Here is a 21325-nt window from a genome sequence, read left to right as displayed (position 1 = left end):
ACCTTTGAACAATAAGATGACTTTATTATTATAATTATCTATACTTAATAAGAATGCAGAGCATAAAAAGAGCATTCCTGTTAGCATGCTAAGTTAATGGCAATGAAAACCATGAATATATTCAAAAATACACCTAAAATCTAATTGAAAGTATTTAACTCTCAATCTTATTAACATTTAACTGAATGAATGACAATTATCATTTAACATTACATAGAAAACTGTTGTATTGTACCAACAACAAACAACATTTTAGGTCAAAATGTATATATAGCTATATAAGGGGAAATGTTTTTATAGTGTAACCAGTTATTTATTTAGATGAACTGCCCAAAGATGTCACGTTCATTCCGACAAAGACCACAAGGTGGAGCCAAAATCAAATAAATAAAACCTGTGACGACAACAGTGAAGAAAAACATATAACCACATAATGACAAAGTTTAAGTCTGTCTTTGTTGTGTTGTTTTTGTAAATGTGTTCACATACACGTAGCCTATCATATGTGACTGAATCCTTTCATTTATTCATTAATCTTCATCTTCTGCTGAGACTGACTTCACTTTTCACCTTTATCTTTGGAGTCTCAAAGACTTAAATGCTGTCTGATAAAATATATTAATAATAATTCCAAAATGAACTTCTTTACCTTTTAAAGGGTTAAGGTGCAGTAAGTGATTTCTGAGAAACGCTGTTGAAAGTGGATCAGACAGAGCGCCACAACACTCTAGCCAATCAGCAGTAGGGGGCGTGTCCACTCATGATGATGGAAAAGAGAGAGTGAGCAAGAGGGAGATTTAAAGAAAGACTGTAAAGACAGATGGCTGAGAGATATTACAAAAAAGAAAAGTTCCGAGGAATATCACTGGAAAAAGAAGGGTTATGATCAGGCAAGAGCTTTAGGTTTCCAAGCTTTCAGCGCTGGAGAGACCGAAGGGGGAAATCCTGAAAACCTCCATTCATGAGTAACATTGGTTTTGCTATGTTTCACAGAACCAAGATATGCTGTTGTTGTGTTAGCTATACTAACAGGCAGTGTTGGGCAGTAGTGTCGCTAAAAGTAGTGAAGCTATAGTTTAACTACATTTCTCAGTAGTGTGGTGGTAGCGTCGCTGTTTTCTGAATCAAATAGCTTTTCAGTAGCGAAGCTCTTTTTTTGATCAAGTAGTGCGGTAGCGTCCACACAAGCTACATTTTCCCATGCATCTCTAAAGCTCAAGCTCATATCTTCTTCTTCGTCTTCATGTTTTACTGGGGTTGGCATTGGGAAACATAGGACCATATGATTTCATTCCCGCAATGCAATGCAAAACTTAAAAAAGTTTTTAAGGAGGTTTTATTGTTAGTTTGACAAAGAAAGAGGAATTTGTCCAATATTTTTTAAAAATATGACCAAAGAACATAAAAGTGCCCATAGTCTAAGAATCTCCCAAAAACGGAATTTACCTATTATAACACGGAATTTCACGGAATTTGTCAGATCTTGGATGAAAAGTAGGTCACTAAACTTAAATAAAATGGCGATATAGACTAGTGTCTGTGAATATTAAACCGCATAAAGACTATTAAAATAGGAATCAGGCATGTTCTGCGTGTGTCTGTGAATGAGTGGCACAGACGCACGGTTTAATTCATTTACCACACACACAAACACTGAGGCACGCATGACGCTCGCGATGTTTTCAGTCTATATGTGAGGACATGAATGCATGAACTTCCTCTACACAGAGAGTCACTTGACTTCAGCAGCATTTTAGCTTGATTTGAGAAAAACTTTGGTCATATCATAAAAACACACAGAGAGACTCAAAGGTCTACACGGTAACCCGTCAAAATAAAAGGTTGGTTTAACCTTTGAAGAAAGTTTTGCTTAAATCATTACATTTTAAATCATTGGTTATTACAATTTAATTAAACCATTAAAATGCAATCAAGAAAACAAAAAAAAAAGAAAACAGAATTTGTAAAAAAAAAACAACAACAACAAAAAAAAAAAAAAAACATTTCATAGTGCCCTAAAAAAAAAATTATTTTTATTTTTTTTATAAATTATTGTTAAATTGTATAAGTTTCATGATTTCAATTAATTAGATATTCTATTTGATTACTAAAATTTAATTTAACCATTAAAATGGGAGTCCAAAAAAATTAACATCACGTACCAATCTCAATCCTTGGGCTGACATGTGAGAAATGTACTTAATGGAAAGATGCACACACTCTCAAAACCTGGTTTTGTTATAGTTTTATATAGTTATATGGTTTTATATAGTTATGTTATGTTATGTTATGTTATGTTATGTTATGTTATGTTATGTTATGTTATGTTATGTTATGTTATGTTATGTTATGTTTTTTTTTTTTTTTTTTGCCAAATTGGTTTGGAACAGTTGTTGAATAAACAATTGAACTGACAAATTATGCCTGCCTATCTGTTTGACTGACAGTTTTACTGTCACTGAGATAGCATTGACATGGAATATAAAATCAATATAAAAATGATTTTTTTTTAAATAGATGTAGTAAACTACTTTTGCCATATTGCTGCTTGCTACATTTCCCAGGGTGGTAGCTTCAGTGTAGTGAAGCTACATTTAATGTAGAGTAACTGCTTGCTTAGCTCACTATAGTTTCCCAGGAGCTTGCCCAACACTGTTAACAGGACAGTTGAGTGTCATTGTTTGTCACTGGGCCCTGTACCATGATGGTGAACAAACTCAGGGTTAGGATTAGTTCCAAGTTGACAAAACCAAACCAATCCAATCAAGCTTTATTGGTACCATGATGCTGATCATCAACTTTTTCTGTCAGCTCAGGCTTGAGGCTTGAAGCTGAGTTTAGGAGTTTATAGGTGTGACATCAGTAGAGAACAGCCAATCACATGCTGTGGAACAATGAGATTCACTTCGCTCTTCAGCAGAATATTACGAGATTGAAAAATATAAAGAATTTAAACAGAGCTACGAAAGAGGACAACTACAAGAAAATATCTTGTTATACTAGTGTAAGTCATAGTTAGTTTCTAAAGTTGGTATAGAGAGAATTGAACATTTTTATAGCTTTATCTATTGATTCTAAATCTTATTTAGGCTATATTAACTTTATATATTCATTTAAACTATGTGCTTAATAATAATTGATAAACTAAAATTGTACATATACAATGGATAAGGGTATAATAATTACATAAATAATATCTAAATCATACAAAATTATTTTTATAAATAAAAAGCCAGAAGATTTTGTCTTGTAGTGACCTTTAATTTGGAGCAGAAACAGGGAGAGTGGCTTTACTGCATCAGAGATGTGTGACTTTGCTCACAGCTGATTGGTCCAGTTTCAGTTTGAGATCTCTTGCCTGGAACAAAACCTGCCCCGCAGCAGGATAGCCATGGAGAGCTTTCATGGTGCCTAAAACCCAGGGTTTGGTGTAAACTAAACTGAAACATAACTGGCTAGCCACATAAACCGGCTTCAAGGTACACAGGCCCCAAATGTGCTGCTGGCGACTAACAACAAACTCTTGCTTGTATACACGCTTGTATACTGTATGTTCTTTTTTTGTTCTTCCTTGTCGTCCGTTCATCATCTTCACTTTAAGGATTATTTTGCTTTGTTTCAGCTATGATAAAGAGACATCCACTCTTGCCTTGCGTGTTTGTGTGTTTTGGGGGCGGAGCAATGAAGGGAAGGGTGTGTTTGATTGGGTTGATTTCAGACATCAACAGTGTTTCTCAGAAATCGCTTACTGCACATTTAATTTATTTGTTCCTCTGATCTAGTCTAACTAGGCAGATATTATTGAAACTATCTGTTGATCTCAACTTTTCAGAGATTGTTAACCAGTTAAGAAGCTGTTTCTGTTTGGGATCAGTTTGAACTAAGGAAAAACACAATGCAGAAAAGGGACCCCGTTGTAACATATTACAAGGTAAAAAAAAAAAGGGTGACATCTAGTCGAGAAGACTAGTAATATATTCATGTTAATCAGATATTCGTTGTGTCCGAAATCGCCCCTATAACCTCATATCAATATCAGAGTTATTTCTAGAACACAGTTCCAGTAGTGGGATTGAATGTGAGAATGAATAAGTGCACTCAATAACGTCTACAATGGTTTCGGACACCCAAATGGCTGTTCCCTCAAATATTGTCCTATTTAAAGTCTCTAAACGTTTTTTGGATTTTAGTATGAATATTTTAGCCTTAATGTTATCTATAAGTTAGTGTGCTCCAAAACAATGACAAAATTTGCATTTAGAAGACCAAACCCAACGCTGAAAATGAAAATCAGGTTGATGTCAATCTCCAACGTTGGACAGACGTTGTATTGTGGTTGAAAATCAAAATTGGGTGTTGGTTTCTGACGTCAACCCCCTGACTTTCATTTCCAACCAAAATCATCCCCTGACTGACGTTGCTACTTTCTACTCAAGGACCTTAACAGAAATGTAGTGGAGTAAAAAGTACGATATTTGTCTTTCAAATGTAGTGAAGTTAAAGTAAAAAGTTTCCAGAAAAAATAATACTCAAGTAAAGTACAGATACCCAAAAAGTGTACTTAAGTACAGTACTCAAGTAAATGTACTTTGTTACTGTCCACCACTGCAGAGAAGTACAATGAAACAAATCAAATATTTGAGGAGAACTGTTAAAATGCTGTATTTATTCATGTTTTTTAGGCCTATACCTGCAGTCTCTGAGACTCTGATCATAGGCAATGTACCTTTTACAGTATGATGGAGGACACTTTAATCATTTCATAATGTTAAAGTATTAAGACTAGAAAATGTCATTAAGCATAAACTAAAAATGTACTTGCTTTTGACCTATTAAAATGGACAGAACATAAGTGTTAATACAAAGAGCCTATTAACTGTACTGTGAGTTCATATAATATCAAACTAAAGACACAAATCACAAAGTTGGTACACATGATCAAATCATAAAAAAAAATGTAAAAGATAATTGCGTGTTTTTATCCCACAATTCAGATTTTTTTTCACACAATTTTTTCACACAATTTTAATTCACACAATCTTTATAAACTAGTTCAACATTTGTGTTTAATAACTGCATCCAAAGAAGGCACTTTATGCTTTTACAGTGCCTCAAAATCACACTTAAGCCACAATGAATGTATGAATTTAATTTCATTATGACATTTCAGACCAAGTGGCATCTGCAATTATATTAAGTTTTTCTCATAACTGATTTCCCTTTTTGGAGTCCTTTTGTAGTTGCTTAAAAAAAAAAAAAAAGGGTACAAGTGTACAGTGAAAAAAAACTGGGCCTTCCACCTTTAAGTCACTCAAGCAGGAATCTGGACTGTACCATTTTGGTCAGGAAGAAGGGCCCCTCATTTATCTGCACACACATTTATAATAGTTATGATGTTTAATTACTGAATTGATCACATGATCAATTTGTTCAAGTGAGTATTTGTCTTTTGTTGGTTGTTTTTTCTTTGTCTGTGGTTTTGTTTTGCCTTTTCACTTCAAGGCCAGGATTAATGTTTTGTTTAGAAGCATAGATTATTTCCCCCCTTTCGTCATAAATTGCTAATTACCAGGATGCTTGTTTCTTTCATTTACTTTTTTTATTCATTAGAGTATGAAGTCATGATTTAGCCCCTAAACCCTGCTAGGTTAAACCCAGGTGTGGTTCAACTTCAATGCATGAACTGGACATTTTACATGTCTGACAACAGAAAGTGTCAAAACATTTTCCATATTAATTTAGAAAAATATGTATATTGTTTTATACATGTATTTATTGGGAAATACTTGTTTTTTTGTATTTTTTTTATCTAATGCAATGGCTTTTAAAGTGTGATTTAAGTGTCAAAATATTTTTGGGGTCACTTTCTTTACAATGAATGTCACTTGGTTAAATGTTTTGTTTTAACAGGATTGCTATTAGATATATTTTATGTAGCCTATCTATCGAAATAGTTGAAATAGTGCTTAGTTGCATGACAATATCTAAACACTAGATGACGCTATTCATCACAAAACTGACTGGTGCTGTTTCTCTCCTGGAAATGAAAGTACCATCGATTCAGGCACACACATTGCTCTGGACATTTGTTTGATATATTTCTTCTCTTGTGACTTCAAATGGTTTCTTTCTATTACTGTTCTTAGATTTAGTGACTTTATCAAGTCAACAGCGCGCTGATTGACAGTTATCAGTCATAATAACATTCAGCACCACGGACAGCGCTCCGCCCACCTTAAACGACACTGCATGAACTTCCACCACGAACTATGTGTTAAGACTGATGTAAATAGGCCTACTCTACTAGGCGTACATCCACTAAATTTGACCTTGGGACCCGTTTCTTAAAAGTAATTGCAAAAATGGCTTAAGTAGCTAAACATATAGTTCTTCTGAGAAAAGTTCTAGTTTATTAGCAGAACCACTTGGTTTAAGATTGTGGTTTTAAACCACAGCCCTTCTCAGATGGCGATGCATTTGAAATCACTATATATTTAAAGAACTGGCCGTTTCATGAGATCCAGCTGATGTGGTCTCTGCTGTAGCCTACTGGTTTGAATCAACTATTTTTCCTAACTTTTTTATGCACATGCATCTGTAGCAAACTATTTTTTAGTAAGCATTTTGCAAAAAAAATAATATATATATTAGTTTTAGAAGCCTACTGCTACAGATATGCATATAACAAAGACTTTGATGTTATATAGAAAGTAGCCTAGGCTTTATATAAAGATGTATTCATCTATTTGACTGTTGTCGAAGTCATCGAGCTAACAGCTGATTGGCCCGCGTTAGCGAACGTCCCAAGATGACGTGCAGCTTCAATGTAGACAGCCTCGAGCCGTTGCGGCGCGACGCGTCGCGAGGCGTCATCGGCTGCTTCCAGTGTAGACTGTGTCAGAATCGCACCGCTCTCCAGACGGACCCACCGTTGCTGTCATCGGAGGTTCCCATTATACTCCCCCCTTCATCACCCCCAAAACAAGAACGCACTAGACAAGACGACTACATGCTCCGCCGCGATCTCCACAATAGACTGGATGCGTGCGTACATAGGCTGTTGTTTATTCAAAAATAATATTTCGATGAAGCGTCTTGGGTTGTTTTCGGCCTACACGAGCGCGATTTTCAGATCGTCGGATCAATGGAGAGTGAGACGGATATGTGTTTATTAGGGTGTCTTTTCTTCAACAAATAATGGATTACCCAGCATCTGGTTTGAAGAATGAAGAATCGTGCGTCGCTGACATGAACAAAACGATGTCTCGAATCTCCAAACGGCTAGAGGTATGGGCATATAAAAGACTCAACTGATTGTTAACGGCTGATGTTTTGTATATCAAACTGGGGGACCAGGACTGCTTAATGTCGGATTACAAAGCCCAGGCTGGGTTGTGCTTGCACAGATGGCGAACACAAGTGATCCAGGGGGAAGCATCCCCTCGCTCCAGAATTATGCCATCACTGCGTCTGCGGTCAAACTGGCGTCTTTGGGGCTCATCACCTGCATCAGCCTGCTCGGGAACACCGTGCTCTCCGTGCTGGTGCTGAAAGACAGCTCGCTCCACAAGGCTCCATATTACTTCCTCCTCGACCTGTGCGTCGCAGACATCATCCGCTCGGCTGTGTGCTTCCCGTTCGTGATGATCTCCATCAACAGCGGCTCCCTATGGAGCTACAGCATCCTCAGCTGCAAGATCATTGCGTTCATGGCCGTCTTGTTCTGCTTCCACATCGCGTTTCTTCTGTTCTGCGTCAGCGTTACGCGCTACATGGCCATCGCGCACCACAGGTTCTACTCCAAACGCATGACGCTATGGACATGCGTCGCGGTGATATGTATGGTGTGGACGCTTTCAGTCGCCATGGCATTTCCACCTGTCTTCGACGTCGGGACCTACAAATTTATTCGCGAGGAAGAGCAGTGCGTATTCGAGCACAGATACGTGAAAGCCAACGACACGCTGGGCTTCATGCTCATGCTGGCTGTGATTGTGGCCACGACGCACGTCGTGTATGTCAAAATGCTGTGTTTTGTTTACGACCACCGTAAAATGAAACCCGCGCAGCTGGTTCCGGCTATCAGCCAGAACTGGACCTTTCACGGACCTGGCGCGACGGGCCAGGCCGCTGCCAACTGGATCGCGGGGTTTGGACGCGGTCCGACGCCGCCGACGTTAGTGGGCATCAGACAAGCGTCACACAACGCCAACCGGAGGCTGCTCGTGCTGGACGAGTTCAAGATGGAGAAACGGATAGGAAAGATGTATTACATGATAACGCTGGCGTTTCTGCTGTTCTGGGCGCCCTACATTGTCTCGTGCTACATCCGGGTGTTTGTGAAGGGAAACGCGCTTCCTCAGGTGTTCCTGACCGCGGCCGTGTGGTTGACGTTCGCCCAAGCGGGGGCGAATCCCATCATATGTTTCATATTCAATAAGGAGTTGAGAATGAGATTCAGAGCCTGTTTGCCGTGTTGCCTGACTACACAAACACCCATGGAGCCCTACTGTGTGATTTGAAGTGTTCTACTCGCTTGTTTTCACCGGCTCTGCCTGCTCGTTAACATTCAGTGGCCCCAAAAAGTAGTGAGACCGAGGAGTGTTTAAACGTCATATTTTGATTATAATATTCCCATATTTGTCTTCTTCAAATTAAAGCAGTTTATTATTCTAATACTTCTCCCTAAACAGTGTTCATGTCAAGTACAAACTTTACTTGACTATACAAGTAGGTAACTGCTTTAACAAGCCATCCTTCTACTGGGAATGGGTGTAACATTAATATAAATAATGTAGTATGTTTTAACTTTTATGCATTCATTTATTGTGGTAATCAGATTAAAATCATGATTATGCCACCCCCCATCACTAACTGCCAAATCCATTTCAATACAAAAAGGGAAACAAAGGGGAAATATTTATATTACATTATATCATATATTTTCAAAAACATAATTGTCATACAGAAAAACAATGAAATATAAAATATAATCACATTTCAAATATTAATATATACAAATACATAAAACATAAATTCATATTTTTGAATAGGTCTTATAGCTTCCAGAATCATGTATAATAGTGAGCTCATTTCTGATTGGTTAAACTCACTCTGTGTTAAAACACTCTCCAGTCTCCCCTATTTAAACCCAGTTGAAGTTTGTTGCATTAATGTGCTTTTCTTTTTATTAAATGAATGCCACTTGATATTTTGTTATCTAATGCAATGGCATAATACATATCCTGATACTTTTTTTGGGGGGGGGGGGGGGGGGGGCCACTGTAGCATGTGATCTTTTCTTTCAGTAAGAGGTGAAAAAGACCAACGTTGCATATCAGAAGATCCATATCCACATTTATGCAATCCACATATCAATGTAAATAATGTAAAAAGATTATTTATTTATATTCTGGAACTCTTTATAACTGATATGTAATATATTTGCTATGACTTTTTGTGTGAACAAAACGGCCAGTGGTTTTTTACAATCACGTGGACTAAATGTGAATAAATCAAGTCTCTCTCACAGTCACTTTAAATACCGGAAAATGGTTTTCAGTGGACACGTGCAAATTTGGCTGATGGGTCAGTGTTGAGGAGACCATGGTTTGTATTTTAATTAAAATAAATGATTATAAATGTACTGTGTTGGTGTGCTAAAGCAATACATGATTCAAATTTGAGGACAAATGCAAGCAAAAGGCCAACAAGGCATTAAGAGGGGATTTGGTTGGCATGTCAGACTAAACTGACGTACTGCAAAACATGTGCTTTTTGTACATATTGTGCTAAGCCTCCATCTCATTAGATGTTGTGAGGAAAAAACCCCAAGCCGTAATGTGATGTTTCAGACACACTCATCCAGGGAGAATTTTTTTGGCTGCGTTTCCATCCCCCCCACCCTTCCTACAGACAGTTATATAATACAGAGCCCTTTTTTCCTGAACCTCCCCTCCTTGTGTCATCTAGTGTGTTGCACTGACAGAATGAATGAAATGAATGTGAAATAAGATTATTTGTCTCAATAAATGTAAACAGTGCATCCCAGAGAGCTGCTTTATACATGAAAGTAGGAAATACCTGAAGAGGGAAAAACAAATCTGTTTAAAAAAGGGATCAGAAAGAGACAAGGCCATAAACACCACAGACATGAAGGTGACGTGTTGCCCTTAATATTTAGGTTAGAAGTCAACTATTGTTTTTTCTTAAATTATCACATTACCTCCCGCCCAATCCTGAGTATGTAGTTATTTACATAAGAATTCTAACCACTGTAAAAAAAGAAAAGTTGCTGCCTTAATTTTTTAAGGACAATCAAATTGGATGTTTAAGTCATTTCAACTTAAATTGCATTAAACTGACTTAAAAAATGAATCTTGTATAACATGTTTTGATGAGTTAAAGCAATGTAAAAACATTTGTTGTCATTTCTTATTGATCATATAATTTTATTTATTTTTTGCAGTGAGGGAAAAACATAAATTTAACAGGATAATTTAAAAGAAATCCCTGTTGTTCCAAACCTGTATGACTTTCTTCTTTGATAAACATCTCACCAATTTTAATATTCAATCAGTCAAAATTTCTTATTTTGTGTTCCACAGAAGGATAAAAGTCATACAGGTTTGGAATGACATGAAGGTGAGTAATTTTTTGGTGCACTATCCCTTTAAATTTTCCCTCTTAGAGCCTTTCTTGTCATCCTAACATGAAAATGTCATTGAGAAAGAAACACAAACCGCTCATTTCACGAAGAGAAACTGCATTATTGACTCATGTTGTGATCATTCTACATAGCGATAGAATGAAAAGCTCCATCAGCTAATTGGAGTGTTTTATTTAAACGGCCTTTGCCATCCATGGAAGACCCAGAGGAGAGATAGAAATAGGCCACAATCTGCTGAGCTGTTAACACAAACATATTATATATGAACAAACTGTTTTTAGAGCAGTTTCTGTCTTGCCATGCTGATCAGAATGGTGGCTGCATCCCAAGGGAAAACATAGACCAAGGCATTTGCTTTAATAAAAAAGCATTTCTATTTGCCCTGCATTCCCCTCTTGTGTAAGATGCACCACACATATTGCCTTCTTTTTGGACTCCTTCCATCTAGTGCATTAAAACAGCGGTTATAGTCTGATGGAAAGACATATTTACTTGAAAAGCAGGCCATGAATATTTTATCCATGCAACAGCGCAGTGTAACTTCTCTCCAATTTATGGATGCGACGCACACTTTATTTTGTTCAAGCAAATGGACCTTAGTGGACTTAAAGGGTTCTTCAAAAGAGAAAGCCTATTTAAAACTTCCAGAAGAGTTTTTTTATATATTTGTTCTTTAAGTGTCTGTTATTTAACAAAGACACAATAGCTTTACACAGCGTTCCAGCTCCAGCACTCAGTGTTCTTCAGTGCTGCAATGGAGAGTAAATAAAGTGACAGTGGCCCCATTCCCAGGACAGTTCCTTCACAATGACACACTGAAGTGAGGAATACTACAGTAAGCATTTTAAGAATAGTACTGCCCAAGCTTTGACACATCCTCTATAAGCCCAAACACTAATCTACTCAAAATGCCACGGAGTATTTGGATACTTAAACCAGCTGAATAGTTATTTTAAATAGAGTTATTTGTGATAGCAGGAATTAAATAGATATTCATTGTTATTTGATTTGCATTACATTTACTATGAAATAGCAAGATAAATGCACCAAAATAAAAAGATTACAAAACAGTACCATGATAGTAGCACATTTTCTTTCAAACATATTTTGCATATGTTCCATACTAATACCACTATTATTTGAAGTGTCATGTAAATACTATGGCAAATAAATACAGTAATCATTTAGTACCATGGTATTTATAAAAGTACAATTATAATCTGATACTACACTCTAGTGCCCCTATTATGCTATTTTAAAGGTTTCTAATTTTGTTTTGGAGGTCTCCTACAATAGGTTTACATGCATCCAAAGTCAAAAAAATACTTGATTGTTCTCATAATATACGTTGCACATCATCTAATTTCTCAAAGAGTCTGAAAACGGTTCGTTCGAAGATTCAGTTTCTCTAAACCCCTCCTTTCCAAAAGCCCACACTGCTCTGATTAGTCAGACAGTGCATGCAAAGTGGATTCACAGCGTCTTCTCGACATGCTGACGACACAAACCAAACTCTTCCAGGCCTCAGCTACAACTACAGTGTTTGAGGGCTGGTCAAAGTAGACGTTGTTCGTGGGCAGCCAATGAAGACCATAGGCTGGCATTATTACAGAGGTATGTAACATGAAGCGAGACTGGAATTACTGACGACTCATTTCGGTAGTTCAGAATCAGTTCTTTCTTTTAGGAGACAATAACTTTATTTGTTGTGCAATTTGATCTTTAAAACTTTTCTGACCTTTAACGTTCACAAACAGCTATATTACACACTGCATGAAAGGTGATATTCGAAAAAGCATAGGGGCACTTTAAAAAAAAGGTTCCAAAAGTGGATTTTCGCAGCGATGACATAGTAGAACAATTTTTGGCTCCCCAAAGAACCTTTCTGCAAACAGTTCTTAGAAGAACCATTTCATTTCCTTACTGTGAAGAACATTTTAGTAATCTACAGAACCCTTTTCCACTATAAAGAACCTTTTGTGCAATGGAAATATATTATTTAGGTCATAGTTTAACATTTTGCCAATACTGTTTGCATTTTATGACCATTTTCTTACTTTCTATTCATTTTCCATGAAGATTAAATACATTCAATAAATAGATCTAAAACACTTTTACAACTATACACTTTATACAAACATTAGCATGCTATACAGCGATCAAGCATCTTCATCACAGGTATTGATCCTGGAAAGGAAATGGCGGGAGACATTTGGACTTGCCATCGTCTGTGGTGATGCAGGCTAGGTTGGGCAGACATGGGCATGTATGATGGAGCCTCTTCCCAAAAAATGGCACCTAAATAGAAATTAAAGATTGTAAAAAACAGGAACATAAAAAAATCATAATGAATGTGAGGAGGAAAGTGAAGAAATTAACCTTGTGGCTCATTGGATGACAGTCTTCTCCCTTAAGACCCATTGGGATGCACATTCGCAGGTTCCGGATCCATAGGCTGACTGCACAACACATGGCACCTCCACACTGAGAGTCCTTCTCACATGCCTACACACACACACAGGTCTTAGGGCTCTTTCTCATTATAAATACATCAACATGTCCACTTTTCTAGTAAGCAAGCATATCAGTGATGAAATGTTCAGTGGGATTTTCTCTCATGGATCCAGGCTACTGATTTGCCCTGACAGGCTGTGTAGGATGATGGTCTCATTGTGTTTGAAAATGCCATGCCTCCATCTCCATTAGGCCTGGGGTGTTCTGACAGCACTCTCGCATATTTTGAGAGCGCTGTAGACTTTTACTGTCCTGACAGGTGTGAAGGAAATGCATTTGAGCATCCCAACACATTCATGTCAAACAGCACGGCATCTCTGCTGACCCTAGAAATGCTCTGTGAGTTTAAACTTTACAGTGGCAAGGAACGATCGATTTTATACATGCATGAATATTAGGGATGCACCGATATGAAAATTTTGGATAATTCTTTATATTTGAAAGCTAAAAACCGATAAATTGGCCGATAAATCTAAATCCAAATTTTTATGTAATTTTTATATAATCGCATAAAGTGATTCCAATCATATTTCAAGCAATTCAAAACCATTATGGCGAACAGTGCGCATCTGAAATGTCTCAGCTGAAGGAAAAAAATTCATTATTTATCAGCTTTAAAATATTGGCCAAATTTTCTTATCAAACCGATAACAATGACATTAAAAATGAACCGATATGGTGGCCGATATATCGTGCATCCCTAATTAATATGTGCAGTGCGGTATTAAATGTATTGTTTTATTATTACAGCACATTATTGAATTGTGTGTGCACTAAAAGCTGGAAACATGCCATGTTAAAAGTGAAATGCAAAGCTTTGATTTGTCTAAATGACAGTCTAATATCAGCTATTGGAGTTAATAGCCTTTAGCAAACTGATTTTGGTCAAATTTATGTTAAGAAAGGTTCTCTAGGCAGTCAAGGTGTTAACAAAAATTGTTTTGTACCTTTTATGAAATCAACTGCCATGCATTTTTTGCTTTTCTATTGATACATAATGACCAGCAAATCCTCTTTTTTCAATTAACATGGTAAAACTTTTGTAAGATTGAGGCTTGATGACAACGAATGACTTGACTTCTTTTAATAAGTTAACATAACAAAATAAAAAGAGCATTACGAAAAAAAAAATGAAAAAAAATTCAACAGTCTGTATTGTCCCTGAACCAGATACAAATCAAAAGCAAATAAATAAATAAATAAATATAAAATAATAAATAAATCATATAAATATACATAATGTATACATTTAGATGTTTACTGTTATGTGAAACTGCAGCCTGCTTATTCAGGACAGTGCTAAATAAAATAAAAAACAACATGCAATTTTTATGATCCCTTTTATTTTGTTAAAATTATCAGCATTTTCTTCCATATTCTGGGGTATGCAAACTTATAAACAGAACTTATCTATCTATCTATCTATCTATCTATCTATCTATCTATCTATCTATCTATCTATCTATCTATCTATCTATCTATCTATCTATCTATCTATCTATCTACCACTCTCTCTCTCTCTCTCTCTCTCTCTCTCTCTCCATCCATCCATCCATCCATCCATCCACTTTAATATATATATACACACATACACACACACAAACATGCATGAATAATAAACAGAAATCTCCCCTCAGTTTTACTTCAATGATAGCTCGACACTGCAGAAATTAAATATACTGTAATTTGTTCTAATGAAAAAAAATGGTCTACCTCAAAACTTACACATCAATGGCACCTAAAATGTATAGATGCAGTAAATAATTGTAAAGAAAAACCTCAAATGAAAATGAATAATTCAATCAAATTTGACACTCAAACAGTGATTTCCAAACAATGTTACTATTAGGATTGAATAAACGAAAGAAATAATTTAGTGTTTGTGTTCTATAGTGTTCTACATTGTTCAATCCACTTGACCAGACTGGCCCTGCAAGTTGTAAGGGTCACTCACCCCGGTGATGACTGCAGTCGAACCCAGAGACGCCAGCAACAGGCAGAGAAAGAAAGAAATGTTGGATGTCATGGTCTTCAAACACTGGTGTCACAGGTTTCTCTCCCCTGGGAGGGGGATCCAAGCACTACAAACGCAAAAACAGAAAAAAAAAAGAAGAAAAAAAAGTTAGACTTCAAGGTTTTGTTTTTCTTCAGGTGCCAATGTCCAACAGATACAAATGGTTGTCACGTAAAATGTGAGTATATGTATGTATGTATACTCCAAAATGTAGAGAGGCAGCTTCTCAGCCGTTCTGATGAGGGACGGATGGTTTATAAGCACTGTCCTTCATTCAGAATTATCAGTGAGTCACGTCTTTATACGCAAAAGAGATGGAGTATGAAAGAGAGGAACAAAGAAAAACCAAGGTAATACAGTCAAACCCCCACTGCCCACCTGCCTGACACACAGTACAACCCTCACATCCAAATTATAACATTCCCTTAAATCTGATAGACATCTTTTCCACTGTCGTGACACGGTCTGTTGAATTTAAATGCATGCACATAAAAAAATAAAAATAAAAAAAAATTACAATTCTGAATTAGAAAATCAATAGTCCTTGTGCATGGGATTTCGATGCGTTTCGGAATAATGTTATGTTAAATAAATAATAATAATTTGACCTGCAAAACCTACAATAATTCCCAAGGCTACTAAACCGGTTTAGACCCAAATTTCATTTCCCGCCACACAAAAGGTGTTTTTTTGGACAACATCTTTTTAAGTTTGTTTTTTTTCTTCTTCAATATTTGCTTTAATAAGATTCTGAAATGGCAATGGAAAAAAAATTACAAAGGGAAGCTATGAATGGTGTTGTTTCACCAGGCCAGGGATGGCAACGTCACATGCAAATGTCCTTGAGCATGAAGAACGGTAGTTCAAGGTGGAGAATAGGTTGAAAACATCCTTTACGCACGACAAGGAATGTGAAAGAACTGCCTATCCAAATTGTGATCACAAGAATTTATAAAGCACCCAAAAAGATAAATCAATAGCTTTTCAATCTCAGAATTTGGATATAAAACTAAAAGGGTGCTGCTAATGACAGACACAAATACTAAATTCTTTCTTTTCATACTGTAAGAATGTCCCACCTTGCTTTGCTTTTAGGTATTCAAAGTGATAAAGTATTTGTACACTTCAGACAAACGTGAAAATGTATGAATGTCAATGTATCAGAACACAAAATATCAAAACAAGCTAAAATTGTAACAAACTGGTGTCAAGTTGAGTTTTGTCATGGATATGAAGTCATTTCCACTCAAGATTACACATGTCCTGTCCGAGTAACCACAGGTATAGTTCATAATATGTTCACATTTTAGTTCAACTAAAAATGAAAATTCTGTCATTACTCACCCTCATGTCTACATTTACTCTGAACCTGCTGAATTGGTTCACAAATAACACTAAATCTGCTGTAACAGGGCAAGCTTTTTAAGCTCATTTAAATGCTTAAATATAGACATTTCCGCATTTGTGTGTATAATGCAAATTAATGCCCATCCATCTTCCCCGCTGTTTTAGCAGTTTCAAATTTCATAAAATAGTATTTTTGCATAGCGATCCTCTTAAAATGTTTATATATTTTGCCCCATGTGCTATGATTTGTCGCCACATATTTACACAAATATTGTTTTCCCCCATTTTTAAAGGTGGGGTATGTGATTCTCTTTTTTGTCCATTTTTTCAAAATCACTTGAAATCCTATTCCTAACCCACTTATAGCCACTGAGTTAGAAGCACTGAAATGAAAATTAAGCAATTTAATCATCTGTGGAATGGGCAGGACTCGAAAAACTCCAGCCAATCATTTCCAAGACCACCTAGAATCATTGGACATTAAGTTCGTCAATCAAACGGTCGTACCATATCCTCCTCCCCCCATCCCACTCCCTCCACATGAATGGGTGGAGTCAGGGCCAGCGTTGGAGGAAAGAAGGTAGGACCATTTGAGTTGTGTATTTTCAAAATCTGCCGGCCGTTTTGCAAATCCCATACCCTACCTTTAAAATACTACATGGTATATTATTTCACTTGTTTGGACACTTGAATTGTCAGTAACTTACTGATCCTTATTTCCATTACATTGCGACTTTAAAATCCATTAGTTTCAATATTGTGTTAAATGATGCATACATTTATGGCTGTTTCTTCGACTATGGACACTTCACATAATTATGTGATTGAATTTTTTTTTTAATTAAACAGCCTCTTGTTAGGGCTAATGGTTTAGCTAATATTTTATGTATGTTAAATGTCACATTTTTCATTTCACACTTAAATATTTCACACTTTCTGCATAAAAATTACAGCTTGATTGGAAATTATGCACCAAAATATTGTTCACAAGTGATATTTACCTGGATTTATCAGAAAGTTTTGACTAAACCACTCAGTTCACATGGATTAGTTTTACGATCTCTATGAACTTTTTAAAGCGTCAAAGTGGTAGTTGTGTAGCTGTCAATGGAGAGACAGAAAGCTCTCATATTTCATCAAAAAGATCTTCATTTGTGTTCCAAAGATGAAAGTCTTACGCGTTTGGAACGACATGAGGATGAGTCATTAATAACAGAATTTTTTTGGGGGGGGTGAACTAACCCTTTAATTAATTTATGATGTAATTTTAGCGTTACATATTTTATTGTTATATTACAATGCTATTATATTTTGTGCACTTAGCTTATTTTATTGTCAATAAAAAAGCCTGAAAAGGTCACTGTTAAATACCTATAATATTGTGGCATTCCGCCATGTTTCTCACTGACACGCCCTCAACTCCTAAACTCTGGGCTTAAAGAAAATCCCAAGCTTCCCACTCGTATTTACTTTATGTGAGTTCGACTCATAAATACAAACTTTTCTACCATGACCACTATAAGCACATAATTTAAAGAACATTTTTATAAGCATTTATAAACAAAAGTCAATTTAAACAGCTCAAGCATTGTACTGCTTTCGGAATAGTGGACATTGTTGCCAGCACAGTAATGTAGTTTCAGCCTCATAAAGGGCTTATTAATATCCCATTAGTGCCTCTCTCTCTCTCTTTCTATTTCTCTCAGTGTGCCAGGTGTTTGGCCTTCTTCCCCCACACTGCTTCTCTCCTGCATCATCTCAGAGTTATTAGTGCTGACATTTTTTTACTTCAGACCAAGAGTGATGTGAATGGCTAAAGAGGACCATATGAGCAGAAATCCAGTAGAACTGCAGTCTTGTATCGTAAAATTCAGCGATACGAATTTATCTAAGCCTTCTCTGTAGTATCATGGTTTGTTAACAAGACCCCCATAATCCAGTGCCATAATCCTTTATTATGCTTGAGTAAATGGAGCAGATGGTTTAGAGACGGGATTTAAGCAAACTTGCAGTAGAGATGATTACATAGCAGCTCTTTTGTAGCCTATGAAGGACTTACAAAGAATTAGTGGGGAGCATAAATGTTTAATGCTAAGCAGAAACCTAACTTAAAACAGATTGGCCAAGGTCTCTAATGAGAAATAAGGACATGTTCGTTTGACTCAAGCACTATATTTCAGACTGATCTGCTGCTTGGGAAGGCAATCTTTGAGACGGTTCTGGGAGGTAATTAAACCCAACCATTTTGATGATAGACTTTGGCTCAGACATTTCAGAATGATCGAACCAACATTTGAGATGCAGTGCAATGAAAATAGTCAATGGTTAGTCCAGGTATCCAATCACATCCTCTGTTGAGGCAAAGTGTTTTGTTGCGCATCAAGGGATTTATTCAGAAAATGTGTTTCCATCATCATTTATGCGCATGTCTTCTTATTAAATAAAAAAATGATGCACCTTCATTGATCACATACGTTTTTTTATGCACATTTTTAGAATTTAATATGCACATCTTTAACCCAAAAATTCACATATAAATTGTTGGACGGAAACATAGCTATAGACAGGTGCACTCCGCGCGATTTATAATAGTCCTTTACGATTGTTGCTTGTCAGACTGTATGAACATGATCCTCGCTGTAAGCCATGTCACACTGTAAGATCTCAGTTGTCATTAACGTCAGACTGTGCGACAGTCAAGACGCGTTAAAAACGCACGCATGCACGAGATTTACATCATCAATCAATGACGCGTTCGGTGATGTGAGCTGCATTACACGCGGGATTGAAATGGTGACTACAAAGAAATCTCTAACGTTTATTTTGGTCATGGCTTGTCTTGAAAAACGAAGACAATTTGATGGTCGTCATCGGAGAAGTCAAACTGCAGGACTGTGAGTCAAATCTTCTGACACTGCCAGAATTGGTCAATAGGTCAAATTTGATCTCAATGGTCATTAATCGGCTGTCTGTGAACATGTCAAACTAACGATCAAAGACTTCAGATTTTAGCCTAGGATCAGAGGATTATTTTAGGATTTGCAAAAATTGTCTCATACGGCCAAAATCGCAAAGTGTGCACCCGGCTTAAGACAGCATTGCAATCCCAGAATGCATTGCAAGCCCATATACAAACTCACAGAATAGAAAATAATATTAAAAGAAAATACACAAAAATATACTATTAATTAGTTCAACAATTTATAAAACTAATAAAAATTATCACTGATAACTAATAATAACACACATTGTGTAATGTCATGATTTATGTGACTGTTGTTCCTTTTTTTGGCCATGTGAGGTCCTTAGTGTTTTTGTTTGATGCCTGTCACATGTTCAGATCACATGTTCTCATTATTGATTTGTTAGTTTCACCTGAGCCTTGTTATGTTGCCTATTTAAACCCCCTGTTGTCTTGAGTTCTTTGCTCAGTCTTGAGTTAACACTGGTGCAGTCCTGTAGACTAATCCTTCTGTGAGTGTTCTCCCTGTGATTGTTTGCTTGTTACTGATCTTGCCTGCCTGCTTCTTGGATTACGAGTTTGCCTGCTGCTTTTGGATTGTTCTCTGTTCTGACTGATTTTTGGATTTTTGGACTTTGCCTGGATTGTGACTTTGGATTTTTGCCTGTTCCCTGTTGGATACCTCAGCACCGCTTTTCAAATAAAGACCTTGAACTGAGTTAACGTGTATCTCTGCATTTTGAGTCTCAACACACCACCTCGTGGCACCGAGGTAGAGCTCCCGCCTGCTACGCAGGAGACCCGGGTTCGATTCCCAGTTGAGCCTAACAGCAAGACTGAGCCATGGATAAGGACTCAGCAGAGACCCAGAAGATGCAGCCAAAGCAGCAGACACCTCCTCCCAATCCTTCAACCATGGATCAGATGTATGCAGCGGTGGTCAGTCATGACGCTACAGTGCTTCGTCACGAAGAGCTATTGCGGAATCATGACAGTGCCTTTAGCCGCCATGAACAACTTCTCCGCCAGATCCAACAGACGTTGACCACCTTAGTCAATCTTCCTTCTCCACCTCCAGCTCCTCCTGTGCCTCCAGCTCCACCGGTTCCAGTCCAACCTGCCTTCGAGCCTCGTCTGCCTACTCCCGAGAGATTTAACGGTGACCCAAGAGACTGCAGAGGTTTCCTGACCCAGTGCTCGCTTACCTTCGAGCTCCAGTCCTCCACCTTCCCTACTGATCGTGCCAGGATTGCTTATATCATCACCCTTCTGACAGGTAAGGCCCGAGCTTGGGCTACTGCCATTTGGGAGCAGCAAGGTCCTTCCTGTAACAGCTACCAGGACTTTACTGCTGAGATGCGTCGAGTGTTTGATCATCCAGTTGGAGGGAGAGAAGCTGCCAACAGGTTGTTCCAGCTGCGTCAGGGCAACTCTAGTGTGGCTGAGTATGCTGTGCACTTTCGCACCTTGGCAGCAGAAAGCAGGTGGAATATGGAAGCGCTCATTGCCGCTTTCCATCATGGCTTGTCTAATGGCATTAAAGATGAACTGGCTACAAAGGATCCGGCCACAGATCTCGAGTCCCTGATCGACCAGACTATTCGGCTTGATAACCGAATGCGAGAAAGGCGACGTGAACGACAACCAGAGCTTCAGTCCACTCATAGAGCCAGTACCCCAGCCTCAAGTTCACTGCAGGGGTTACAAGAGTTCCAGAATGTGACCCCTTGTCCAGAGGAACCAATGCAGTTAGGAGGCACCCGACTTTCTCAGGCCGAACGAAACCGCAGGATGAGGGAGAGGTGCTGTCTCTACTGTG

The 21325-nt window shown here is 37.4% G+C and overlaps 2 protein-coding genes across 4 annotated transcripts in view; one reads left to right on the top strand and one right to left on the bottom strand.

The window, feature by feature from the left end:
• The first annotated feature begins 6837 nt into the window (after positions 1-6837).
• Positions 6838-10377, top strand: gpr27 (G protein-coupled receptor 27). Its single transcript, XM_084129458.1, has one exon. The coding sequence runs from the start codon at positions 7407-7409 to the stop codon at positions 8520-8522; it is 1116 nt and encodes a 371-aa protein (XP_083985584.1). The 5' UTR covers positions 6838-7406; the 3' UTR covers positions 8523-10377.
• A 1534-nt stretch (positions 10378-11911) lies between these two features.
• Positions 11912-21325, bottom strand: part of prok2 (prokineticin 2) — a 47257-nt gene continuing 37843 nt past the window's right edge. For 2 of the 3 annotated variants that reach the window (XM_084129462.1, XM_084129460.1), the window contains 3 exons: positions 15138-15264; positions 13049-13174; positions 11912-12967 (listed from right to left, as the gene is read on the bottom strand). In XM_084129462.1, the coding sequence (XP_083985588.1) occupies positions 12842-12967; positions 13049-13174; positions 15138-15209 (324 nt within the window). In that variant the 5' untranslated portion in view covers positions 15210-15264 and the 3' untranslated portion in view covers positions 11912-12841. Of the gene's footprint in view, positions 12968-13048; positions 13175-15137; positions 15265-15399; positions 15862-21325 lie in introns of those variants that run through there. The other variant, XM_084129461.1, reaches the window with a different exon arrangement.

This window comes from Abramis brama, assembly GCF_963993115.1.
Source record: "Abramis brama genome assembly, chromosome: 11".
Taxonomy (NCBI): domain Eukaryota; kingdom Metazoa; phylum Chordata; class Actinopteri; order Cypriniformes; family Leuciscidae; genus Abramis; species Abramis brama.
The sequence above is the reverse complement of the archived record's forward strand: the minus strand, read 5'-3'. Positions and strand labels throughout refer to the sequence as shown.

Bases quoted from the DNA above. Each gene is read 5' to 3' on its own strand.
- gpr27 (XM_084129458.1), top strand. From the start codon at position 7,407: ATGGCGAACACAAGTGATCCAGGGGGAAGCATCCCCTCGCTCCAGAAT.